Source organism: Eublepharis macularius, chromosome 3 (genome assembly GCF_028583425.1).
Source record: "Eublepharis macularius isolate TG4126 chromosome 3, MPM_Emac_v1.0, whole genome shotgun sequence".
NCBI lineage: Eukaryota > Metazoa > Chordata > Lepidosauria > Squamata > Eublepharidae > Eublepharis > Eublepharis macularius.
The window spans coordinates 65,063,024-65,076,182 of record NC_072792.1 but is presented as its reverse complement, the minus strand read 5'-3'; the positions used below and the strand labels follow the sequence as shown (position 1 = coordinate 65,076,182).

Below are 13,159 nucleotides of genomic sequence, written 5' to 3'. Positions count from 1 at the left end.
AACATATCCCTATGATATTATGCCCATACATGAACATGGATAGAATGCAGAATGGGATTTGTAAGGCTAGGATAATAATCTAATCAAAATCCTTAGGGCGAAGTGGTCAGGAAGCATATGTAAAGAAGAGAAGTTAACTTGATGGGTAGTATTAGTATTAGCACACAGTGGTTAAGTGGTTCGGCTGCAAATCAGCACTCTACCAGTTCGAATTCCACTACTGCCATGAGCTCAGTAGGTGGCCTTGGGTAAGCTGCTCCTCTCAGCCCCAGCTCCACATTGTGGGGATAATAATAACACTAACTTTTTCACTGCTCTGGGTGAGGCACTAATCTGTCTAGAAGAGCAGTATATAAACATAGTTTTTATTACTACTACTACTACCAGGGCTTTTTTTCTGGGAAAAGAGGTGGTGGAACTCAGTGGTGGAACTCAGAACCGCACAAGGACATCACTGTGGGTCAGCCGGAACAAGGGGGGAGTTTTTTAAAGTTTAAATTGCCCTTGGCGAAAATCTTTAAATTGCCCTCGGCGAAAATGCAGCACGGAGGGCAATCTAAACTCCCCTCTGTCTGGAGATCAGGGGGCAGGGCCACCGGCCATGTGACCATTTTCAAGAGGTGCCAGAACTCCGTTCCACTGTGTTCCAGCTGAAAAAAACCCTGACTACTACTGCTACTACTACTACTACTACTACTACTACTACAGCCTCTATTACAATCTCCTGTCTAATATACAGGAGCAAACAGCATTTAGGTTTTTGCTTCTATTTAATGAATGGTTCAGAGGCAGACACAATATTAGCTGCTGGGGGTAAAAATGGGATGCTTCTGACCAGCATGTGACTTCTTGACTTTCAAGGAGAAAATGAAAAGATGACAAAACTCTTGCTAAGTTGCAGGAGCCAGACTAGATAGTTCAGTAGTCTGATTGACAAGCAATTCTTACAGGGTTACAGACATGACTTTGTAAGTATCCCCAATATTTTGCTTCATTTTTAAAAAGATCTATGCTAGCCTTGCCAAACAACCAATTATAGCAACTGGCATCCATATATTTAACGGTGGACTGCAATGACAAGCACATGAGTGTGTTAAATAGATTTTTTTACTAAGGTAATGTAGCATAGTGTATATATTTTTATCTGTATCCTGTAGGATCTATACAAATTATCAAACTCCCAGACCTTTCAGCAGCACCATGAGAAGAGCTGGCCCTAGCCTGCTGGATCTCATCCTCCAAACGCCTTTTTTCATCCTCCAAACGTTCAATGTCTTCGGGTGACCGCCGCTGCTGACTGATGAGCTGCAGATCTTGTAGGAGAGCCTCTTTCTCTTTGATGAGCTGAAGACGATCCCTGTCTGCCTCTACCATCCCTGGCCAGGATTCATTATCTAACAGGGCCAGTTGTTGCTGTATATTGGAAACTCTTCATTATAAAGAGAGACAAAGAAATAAATAAAAGATAACAAAGGAAAAATTAACAAGGAAAATTCAATTACAGTCCTTAAAATGTATTTGCAATAAGGCAGAAGAAAGGGCAATTACACATTTATCCGCTGTCTTTATAAAGTGAGTATCTGAAAAAGAGAGGAGCTTGAAAATAGGTATTTCATGCTATTTATATTTACTTTTCTCGGTGTAATATGTTACACCTAGCAGCTACTCTGTCAGTATTTTTATAAATAGTTGAACAATGTTTACAGCAATTGCTTATCTCCATAAATTTTTGTGTATCTGAGTGTGGGTGGGTGGCAGAACACTGCTTTTATTGGGATACCACACAGGTAAATCAGAAATCTTACAAAGAACAAGGACAGAAAATAGACTAAAATGAGGATGAACTGTTACAAAAATGAATAACATCAATGCTGTCAGGGAAGCAGCATGCTACAGCCAAATTTATTTGTAGCATCCCTTTGCTTTTCAACAAAAAGAATGTAGACTCAGGAAAGACCAACAGAAACAAACTTTCAGGGATTTTTCATAGAACCATCTGTATAACTGAGTGCCCACAGTACCAAGGAGGTAAGAAGCCTGTAATTTAAACAGTGTTCTTACTCCCCCACCCCCCTGCGTGACATTAGGGGGGGGGGCGGTAAAAACTGAAAATGAAAATTTGGGTTGTTCCTTCTAAAGAAAGGAAAACCACATATTTAACACTGGCTAGGCTATTCAATATAATACTCCTCTCTCCCTTCTAACTGGCACTAGACTTTTCTAAAAGCCCAAAACGCACAAGGGTATATAGGAAGAGCAGCAGGATTGTGACACTGTTACATATAGCTACATCCAAAAGTGCAACATGTATAGAGAACCAAACTTGAAACCAAAAATTAATGAAGTTTTGTTTTGAGGTCTCCTTACTTCACTACCATTTAAACTGATAGTAATAAATGATAATTACATTATTATTTGCTACGGGGCCAAAAAAAGCACCACTGAGAACACTTAAGAAAGTAGGTGCTGTCCAAAGAGGTTAACAATCTTCTGCAGACAAAATACATAGACAAAAACTGAAGAAAGAAAAGGAAATGGTCAAATTAAAACCACAGCAAGATAGACAAAGACTAGTTTAAACAGATGACTCTTCAGATGTTTGTGAAACAAAGGAAGAAAATCAATTTGCTGAACAGTACTGTTCAATGAAGCCCATAAATGAGGAGCCATGAGGGGAAAAAACAAGTGAAACAAAGGAGGAAAAAATTGAGACTGATAAACAACAAAGAACCATAACACAACTAGTGAAAATGTGACTACACACTTCCATGCATCTGATGAAGAGAGCTGTGGTTCTCGAAAGCTTATGCTACAAATAAGTTGGTTAGTCTTAAAGGTGCTACTGGACTCTTTACTATTTTGCAACTACAGACTAACATGGTTAACTCCTCTGGATCTGTGACTACACAGAAATCAAAGGTGAAAATTAAATAGGACTGCTGCTGTTGCAAGACTACAGGATCAGGATAGTTATCTAATTGATCCAAACATCTTTTTATATTAGGCAATAAGCATGGAATTCCACAAAGAGTTACTGAGTCTAAACCCACTGGCAGGCTTCAACTGAAGTAATTTCATTATGTGAGTCTTCTACCATTTAACATTCTCTAAAGTTTTTTACATTTAAGGGTAACAAATAGACACTTCATAGAATGCATGAATTCTTAGCAAATACCTTTAATGAAAAAAAAACCAAATACATATGCACTCACACTAGTTTAACAGTGTAAAGTGATGTATGTCGTGCTCATCCCAAAGGCATGAGATGACACCTAGATTTCCCTCTCTCACGACTCTGCTTAAAAAAAAGAGGCTGACTGAAAAAATTTAACGTACTGAAGCATTTTAATTTTGTAGCTTGTTCATTTTAACTAATACAGCACATTCCTGCCCCCACGCTGTGTAACTGCACTAGATATTTCATGAGCAAAGCGAGGGCTGAACACAGAAATATTTTGTGGAGACAAAAGCCCTACAGAAATGCCAGCAGGCTGAGGGGAAGGAATGCATGATAAATGAAGAATGTGACCACAGAGATAACTGGTAGAGGCAAATGCACTCTGAGCGGCTCTCAAATCTTTTAAACGTACTATTACTATACATTTTATGCTAATAGTAATAATTCTGTGGATTGGAGGGAAAATAAAATCACAGTAATGGGAAGCTCTGTACTTAATGAAGATAATTTACTAAAGAATTGAACATAATCATGGGTTAGAAAGTAAATCAAGAGACTATTTAGTTGATTAAATATTCTAGAAATGTAGTGTGTGGGGGGGGTGTTTGCACGCTATGATTAGTCATCTTGCTAACAAAAAAATGATATCTATCCTCTTTCTATAAGTGATCTCCCATTTAGGTTACTAAGGATATCTTCGTGCATATTATATCATGTGTTGTCAAGGCCATTCATTGAACTCTGCAACAGTATCAAAGTGAAACATGAAGGCTGAATTTCTCAACATCTATACTCTGTAAGTCCTGATTGCCAGACTGAAAGTGTTTCTCCATCAACCACCACCTCTGTTTTGTTCCTTAAGGGCTCCGCTTCTCTAAGCAATTGTAATTACTTAACACTTTTGTGAACTCTCTATAAGCAGTCAATATAAAATTCCTAATGATAACTATACTCAAGCATCACTTGCCCTCAGCTACTTATCTTGTATTCCTGACATGACCACACCACGTCAGCGATTTCCTGACCTGTTGACAGACCTGACATATTTAACAGCTAACATGTGCTGCTCTTACATAGTTGAGTAGTCAAGTAAATGTGTACCCCAAATCTCTTGCAATGGTGCAGACTTCTCTTAGTTTCCTTAACTACCATACCTTTAGATTATCTAGGCCATCTAGATCAAGTTATTTGCGGGAAGGCAGCTGAAGCTAGCCTTACTACTGGACAGGAAATTAATCGGCAATGTTTCTTAAATAATGTTTTATTGTACCATTATACAAGAAAATTGCCAAATCATTGAATAAAAGTATGTTTCGTTTATTTAGAATATTTAGAATGGTTGAGATTACTATGTTATGGCTGGTTATTTCTTTGCACCTTAAGTATACTAACCTCCTTTGGGCCTCTTCATATTGCAGGGCCAGTCTTTCTCCATCACCAAGCCTTGTTTTATCATCAAATCCAAACTGTTGTGACGAAAAAAGATAGGAAAATTAATACTAAACATGATTAGAATAAGAACACTGTGAAGGAATTGAGTTTACCCTCAACACCTCAAGTTGCCCCAAACAAGGTTGTAGAGCCTTAATAGGTCAACCTGTGTTATTAGTTTGGCTAAAGATACAGAGAGTATAAAACTTGTGCTATTTTATTAAAAAATAGTTTAAATGTTTGGAATCCCATGCTTATTTGAAGATCACTAGCACAAATAGCTACAGCTAATAACAAATCAAAGATTAGTTGCGCTCATCCTGAAAATATATATATATATGCATTTTATAGCATTTAAAAATAGTTTAAATGTTTGGAATCCCATGCCTATATTTACCAATTTCAGTCTCACTCACGTCAATGAGATTAGTCAAGAAAGCCAAGCACAGAACAGAACAGTGTATTTAAAAGGTTTTGTTAGAGCTTTCTAGGCCTATCTGATACAAGATTGTTCCCTTCATATGATTAACTTCATGGACATACAACTCAGCATCTGAGTCAAATGACAGAAAAATGAATAAAATCTTCCACCTAAAAAAAAACTACAACCAATTTACACTAAAGTCCTAAGTAAATTGGAAGAAATCCCCCCCTCCTGCACAAAAAGAAGATATGTTTGGCAGTTGTATAGCCAATTGTTGAGGAGGGGGGAATGATAGAAGCACTTTTTCTTTTTTAATTAAAGCAGGTCCCAAGATTTCTTATTCCATGAGCTCCAGGGGCTCTCTCACACAATACATAACCTGGTGATAGTTAAGGAATAATCTCATGCAGCAATTCCCCTTTTTCATCCATGAGCCCATAGTAATTAACATGCTTCTTGTCATCTATCTATCTATCTAGTACATTTTTATTCCACTGTTCTTCTAAGGAGCTCAACATGACATCACTACATTTTATCTTCCATACAACCCTATGAGATAGATTAGCTCAGTTCTAGTTTGGAAACACTACTATCAACGTAGACTCAAGGACATCTTAAAAGCATTTTTACCTTCTCCCCACCACCACCAAATTGCCTGTTTTATTGATGCCTTTAACTCTCTGTGTTTCACCAATACGGATGCCTGTCTTTGGTTAATTACTTTAGAATTCAGTAACACTGTGTGTAAACAGTCCTGCAATGTTAGTAATCTAGATGAGAGTGAACGGAGAAGACTGGAATAACTATTCTCTGTATGTGGTCTCACAGACCCTACCCATAAAGTATATCCCCCTAAGCCATCTCTCAAGGGTGTCCTTCCTTGGGATAAGAAACATTCTATAGGGGGCTGGTGACAATGCAAAAACACCGCAACAAAGCTCATAAAAGGAATTTGTAGTCAATATCCACAAAACTAACAAAAAGGAGTAACCAAAGACTGTCAGGAGTTTGTATCTGAGACCCTCAATCGATTCAAGAAACAATAGCACTTTATGGTAATTACAGAGCAGCCGCTGATTTTTTGTTTAACATTTTTAGGTCTCAAAGTAAAGCCTCCTGTAGAAACTGAATAAAACACATCTTCATCTTACTCTCCAATAGGTTATACAAAATATACAAAAATAACTCTAGTTGGATTTGCTAAATTCTCTTATTCATTTGTAAAATTACTATAGAACATGAAGTTTGGAAGGATACCTTTCTGAAGAGCATCTGATTATGTTACCTGCATTTAGAAATTCAACTGCTATTTTTGCTTCCATACAAGACAAGAGATGAATTAATTTTCTTTTGAGAATCTGTATGTATGTATTCCTCTTTTGAAGTGGAAAACTGGCTTAAACTCTAGCGCCAATGCAATGTATAAAACTGCTTCTTTTTTCTATATTACAGTGCTACACATACCTCCCCAATGATGTCAGTTTGAGAACAAGCATCACATTGTTGTTGAGGTAAACAGGAGTCACTGTGTGAGCTAGAATTATACTGAAGATCCTGCAGAGATTCTGCAATACAACAACTATTCCTGAATCCCTCTGTCAGCTTGGCCAGACTCTGTGAAAAAGAGAGAGAGAGAGAGAGAGAGAATGATCAAAAGAATCTATTTGTGGTTTAATAAATTATTCTTTAAAATAGTGGAATTAGGAATAGCCCAGAGATTTTTCTTATGACAGAATTATCATTATATAGAACAGGGTCATTACATGTACACATACCCGAGATTTAAAAGTTATCTTACAAAAATAAACGTAATGCACACAGCATCTGGTAAACATTGCTGACTGCATTTATTCTAGGCAGACTTAAAGAACAACTCAACTAAAAACTCCTACAGAAAGTCACAAAACCAAAACGGTATTTTAAAAAGCAGTCATTAATCAACAAAAGTTATTTAACAAAAATATTTTGTATCTATAAAGTTTCCCTGTATATTACTGAGCCCTTAGAAGCAGGTAGCTGATTCATTAGAGTAGAGGAGAATGACAAGCAGCTGTGTCAGCTTTTCTCTCAGTATTTACAATACGTTGGGGGGGGGGCAGGAACCCTTCAATATCTATGCAATTTTTCATGCATACTTTCAAAGATAAAGAAATTAGACTTCCAATTTTTCTTTTTTCTGTTACATTATGGCATTGTCATATAATACAAAGAGAAGGAACAACTTACTGAATATTTCTACCTATATAAGGTGATTTCAGTAAAATAATACATGTAAGTAACTGGTGGGCTGTCTCCACTTAGCATAAAATCCAGTCTGCCTGCTACAGCTTAGTTTAGTCATATCCATTTATTGCTAATTTCTCACAATATTTTTACTTGATGGAATGAAGTAGTATTTCAAAAATAAAACCTCAGTATGCCAACCATGAGAAAATGCATAGATGATTCCAAAATCCCTCAGTGGGCCATAAAAATTGAAGATAAAGATGGAACACTTTAAATTCCTCTTTGAAGCTTTTATAAATATACCCTTTTTTTTGGCATGGTGTCATTGCTGCCTTTGGCATCATTTCTCACCACTTTACCCAATTTAAACCTGACTAATTCTTTCTGACATGTCTCAGACTCCTCTCACCCGTATTTTGACCCAAGTGTTGTCAAATTTTACAACAGCCCATTTCCAGAACACCTACACAAGAATGAATCATGTCTATCTTAAGTCTAGAACTACCACTTACAAGGATCATACTGAAATTACCAGGTAGTTAGAGTGACTCCTTTTCTGACAAACTTGTGAGATTTACTATATTAATAATTTTAATTTTCCATAAATATTGATCTTAGAATAGTCAACAGACAACTTACAGTACATTTCAAGGAGGCAACAAATAGATTCTTCAGAGTTAGCATTTTAGAACAGTAAAGAGAATTAATATACTGCAAGACTGCTGTAAAATATGCATTACTTAAAGGTGAAGAAGTCATTAACTATCATCTTGCTCAAACACAAACTTGTTCCCTTATACAAAATTGTATTTCAGAAGAACATGAATGTGAAATCTTTACCATCTTATAACAGTATTCACTTCTAAATTGCTGCAGCTGTTTTAACCTCTGTAAGCCTTAACATTGGGAGTGGGGGGGTGGAGGGGAGACTAAGAGAGATAGCAGCTTGCTTAAGGCCACATAGCAAATTATAGCTGAGCTAATATTTACCTTTCTTTGCTCTGTTTAGCTCTGTTTTACAACTGCTATGCACACACGCAGCTAAAACTGCTGCACAGTTTTAGAAAATCTAAAGAAAAACAGTACAGCAGTTTGCAGCTCAATCTGCAGCCCAACCAATCGGCTACGTCTACAAGGACCTGCGGTGACAGAACTATTTTGCCGTAAGCTGTGCTATGCTGGAAGCCACGCTACCCATGACTGTTTCCTATGTGCATGCTTTCTCTCGCTCGCTCGCTCTCATCTCCCTGTGTGACTGTTGGAAAGTATAAGCTGGAGGAAAACAGAGTGAGCATTTAAGGATTTTTTGGCTGGACACCTGAATATTTGCATTCACTCCACCTCCCTGGCTGCTTGATGCCCCAAGATAACTGGATCTGTTCTAGTTGTGAGGAAGTGGGTACATGTTTGTTTCTCAGGTGCAGAACTGTTTAAAACTACTTTAAAAGTATTTTTCTCTTCTGCATGCAAGACCAATACTAACAGTTAGAAGAAACAAGAACATGATGATCAAACATGTTACATTACACTAAGATGAAGCCAGTTCCTTGCATTCGACATCACCTTATTATGCTGTTAGGTGGAGAGTTTAAAGCAGGGTGACGTAGCAGAACTACCTGGATCTGTGACCTACATGGCTTGGTAGCACTGTCATTAGAAAACTCTGATCAGTAAGGCCTGGCAGATCAGAGTGTAGTCTTCTCCCTTCTTTCCCATATTAGGAGTATCTACCCAGGAGAAACCCCACAGCAAGCACAAGCTATGAACCACTAAATGGGGAGAATAACGTTTCCATAAAGCATTCATCACTAGCTAACAAAAAGGAACTCACCTAAATAGAACAGGTATCTCACTGTATGTACAAGTTCAATCTTCTATAAACAGCAAAGCCGCTAATATCACCATGGAGAAATATGTTTTATTTTGGAGGCTTGGAATGTAAAAACCTTCACATTTCATTTTTAAAGTTTTCTCTCTCCTAGCAGAGGACAAGCAGGAGGAGGAAAGCCAACCGATCAAACCTTATCCAAGTACCATAATTGCTTTAGAAATGCTAATGGACATCCTGACTGGAGGCAATGAAATGGTCAGCTCACACAGAGACTTGGAGGGGAAGTGAGAAGAGAGGCTATAATGTCTCTTCCTGGAGATTTTAGGAAAGGATTGGGGGCGCAGGGTTAGGGTTAAGGTAAGGAAGAGGGGACCATTTTGGCTGATTCCATCTGGGGGAAGGAGCTCTCACACCTGGGCTCCATCTTGATGGTAGCCATTACCATGTGGGGCAGAAAAGGGCTGGCTGCCTTGACAAAGACTCCCAACGTAATGGGAAGCTATCAGAACATTTTAACTTCTAAGCCAAAGAGCCTGCCATAGAATAAGACCAGCTAGGGCATGTATACAGTTCAAAGACAGAGGACTTGTATGTTTACACCTTTTTGTATTTCTTGCTTAATCTATGGCTGTGATGATAGTATGAGTATGGACATTTTACTTTTAATAAATTATTTACTGTTTTGGATGTTAATAGTTGTTCTCCATACCAGAACTCCAACATTAAACACATTATTTCAAACAGACAAGAGGGAAGAGAGGCAGTCAGTTTGCAAATCAATAATTTCCTGAGAGTGCACACACACAATAATAACTAGTTCCTGGGTAGTGGGAGACATAAGCACCAGGCGGAGCCATAGAACAGCAATATTAGGAAAGGAAGCCAGGAGCGCTGATCCTCTCAACAAATAGTTCCTAAAATGACTGGTTGGTGACAGCAGTTCCAAAAGAGGGAAGAGAACAGACCTTTGGGCACTTACTGTGAAGGGTCTTTCTCCTCTGAGTAAAGGAGGACATCTTGGGTGATTCCCATCCAATCAGGGAGGCAGGAACTAATTTTCTTCCTCTTCCTATCTGGTGTGTGGGACACCCTCTCTTCAGTTTAGGTGACTCCACAAAGCAGTAAAAGTGAATTTATCATTCAGCAACTGTCAATACTGAGAGAAAAAACACCTGTTGCGTTAACAAGTACTGTAAATAAAGTATAACCCAGAGGAGGTAGAAGAATTGAGGCAGCAGGGTAGAGGAGGATGAAGACCCGGGGAGGGCAAGATGACCTCCTTTACTCAGAGGAGAAGGACCCTTCACGGTAAATATCCAAAGATCCGTTCTCCCTCTGAGGCGGAGGACGTCTTGGGTGCTCTCAAAGCAGTTTCCACTTTCTGGGTGGGATGCTGCAGTACTTTTCTACCAGAGGTGGTGTCCACTGAATCATATAGATTTAATTTGTAGCATCTCACCAAGGTGCAGATCGACGACCACGTTGCTGCCTTGCAGACTTCTACAGAAGTGTTCCTGTGTAATGCTGCATTTGTAGTAGCGCTCCTCACAGAGTGAGCCGTTCAATTAGGAACCTCTACGATGAGAGCTTTGTGAGCTTTGATAGTGTATGTTTTGCTATTGGTTGCTGAAGGCATTTTCTTCCCCAAATTGTGGGGAGATATATTAATGAACAGTAAATCCAACTTTCTAATTTGCATTGTTTGGGGCAGATAGGCCTTGAGCTTCCTTCTGACGTGTCAGAGCCTCTCCCTAGTATATTTAGGATACAGATGGAAATATGGTAGCCTTACCTCTTGCAACCTATGGAATTTGGAATAGCCTTTTGGAAGAAAGGTGGGAACAGTATGAAGTATCACCTTATCGTTGAGAAAGATACAGAGTTCAGGTCTGACAGTGCATTTAAGTCTGAGATTCTTCTGGCAGATGTGACCACAATAAGGAAGATGGTCTTCATTCTCAAACTTCTCAGCATAACTTCCTTGACCAATTCAAATGGATATTTGGTCAGGGCTGTGTAAAATGTCCAGTGCTTTCCTCCTGCCCCACTGAGTGAGGGCTTTTCAAGAGGAATTGTAAATTCTGTGAACTGTTTTCTGCATGTTAGGAGAGTGTCGGCCACCTGTCTGGAATATCCCCATTTTAGGAAGATTTTCCTTTCTATTTCCACACAGTTAAGCAGTGTCTAAATGACCGGAGAGGTCAGTAGGATGAGACATGGAGATATCACCATCTGTTGGAGTGTGGAAAAGCACAGTCTGTGGGGCCACCAAGAGGCAATCACTAGCACTTTGTGCTCTGTTCCTTGATCCTTCTCATGAGTTTGGGTATTCCTGGTAAGGGTGGTAATGCATAGAGGAAGCCTAACAGCCACTGCGATGTCAGGGCATCTGCTTGTGGGTGGAACAAACCTTGTCATATACCTTGGTAGTTGATGGTTGTGTTGGGACGCAAACAGGTCCATGAGAGCTGTTGCGAAGTGTGATGTTATCCATTAGATGAGATCTTTCTTAAGGGACTATTCCCCTTGTTAAATGTTCTACCTGCTCAACCAGTTTGCCTGGACATTGGATATGCCTTTGATGTGTTCACTTCTGATCGAGGCTAGATGATCTTCCTCCCAGGTAAGTATGCTTGTCGCCTCCTTGTGCTACCTTGAGGTCTTGGATCCCCCCTGCTTGTTTACATATGTCTTGTTTGCGACCTTGTCCATACAGATCAGGATGTGTGAGTTCACGAGCTGATCTCTGAACTGGAACAGGGCCAGACAAATCGCTCACATCTCTAAGACACTTATAGGAAGACATGCCTAACTTGTGATGCTTGCATCTGTAAATATTTGTTGTTCTCGAGTGGTCATGAATCTTTTGATCTAAAGTGGTACCTGAATGGGAAGATCTGTCCTCTCCATGATCTGTTATTAATAAGATCTGAGAAACGTCTGAAGTGGTCTTGCATTGTTGTTGACCACTAGGTATCGCATTGTTGTTGACCACTAGAAAACCCATCAGTTTGGTAGAGTTGTGAGAAGTGATTTTCACTCTGATGACAGCCTCGGCCACCTGTTTAGTCTTCCTGACCTTTTCTTTGGTGAGGGATAGACAACACTCTTTTGATGATCATACCCAGGTGTTCCAGCTTTGTGGGAACTGAATGGTGAACTGAGTGTCGTGGTGAGATTTTTCTTTTAAACTTGATCTGATCAGGAGATCATCTGGGTACAAGTAAACATGAATACCTCTGAGACATATGATGGGGTTGATCACGAGCTTTGTGAACACTCTTGGTGTGATGGGCAAGCCAAAAGGGATAGCTCAGAACTGCCAATTGATTTTTTTTTCACACAAAACTTAGATATTGTTGATGGGCTGTCAGAATCGGTACATGGAGGTATGCTTCTGTGAGATCTGTAGATGTCATGTATTCTTCTGGGTAAATGGCCTTTGCGACCGAGCACAGAGTCTCCATTCAGAAGTGATGCAACTTGATAAACTTGTTCAAAAAGTTGAGGTCTAATAACACCCTCAAGTTCCCATTCTTTTTAGGGACTATGAAGAAGAGTGAGTAGACTCCCCTGTCCTCTTTCATTGTGGGGAACATGCTCCACAGCTTAAATGTCCAGAAGGTGCTGGATTACAGTTTGAGTTAAGGCTTCGCATACAGGAGAGATGACAAAATGTTCTGGTGGGTTGCTTTCGAATTATACGGAATAGCCTTGTGAGACTATTTCTAAGGTCCAGCTGTCTGCTTGTGTGTCGACCCAGGCTTAATGATAAGGAGTACTTGGCCTCTCACAGGGATGGCTTATGAGTCCTGTTTTAGAGAGCTTGGTATCAAGGTCGGATCTCTTTCCCTGTGTGGAGAACTGTCTGTTTGATCTTGGGACAAAGTAAGCATTAACCCCCACAATGCAGCTGAAGAGCTGGGACTGAGAGGAATGGTTTACCCAAGGCCATGTGGTGAGTTCATGGCAGTAGTGAGATTTGAACCAGCAGAGTACTGCATCACAGTTCAGTTACTTAACCACTATACTACAAGTGGGTTCTTGAAAGGACCCCCCTTATGTCTAG

At 39.4% G+C, this 13,159-nt stretch overlaps 1 protein-coding gene across 1 annotated transcript in view; it reads right to left on the bottom strand.

Annotated features, from left to right (window-relative positions):
* The window catches only part of WWC3 (WWC family member 3), a 90,752-nt gene that overhangs the window by 40,278 nt on the left and 37,315 nt on the right, over window positions 1–13,159 (bottom strand). Inside the window, exons 7-9 of the mRNA XM_054973748.1 lie at window positions 6,498–6,647; window positions 4,571–4,644; window positions 1,187–1,429 (exon numbers count right to left, since the gene is read on the bottom strand). Coding sequence (XP_054829723.1) covers window positions 1,187–1,429; window positions 4,571–4,644; window positions 6,498–6,647 — 467 coding nt within the window. The remainder of the gene's footprint in view (window positions 1–1,186; window positions 1,430–4,570; window positions 4,645–6,497; window positions 6,648–13,159) is intronic.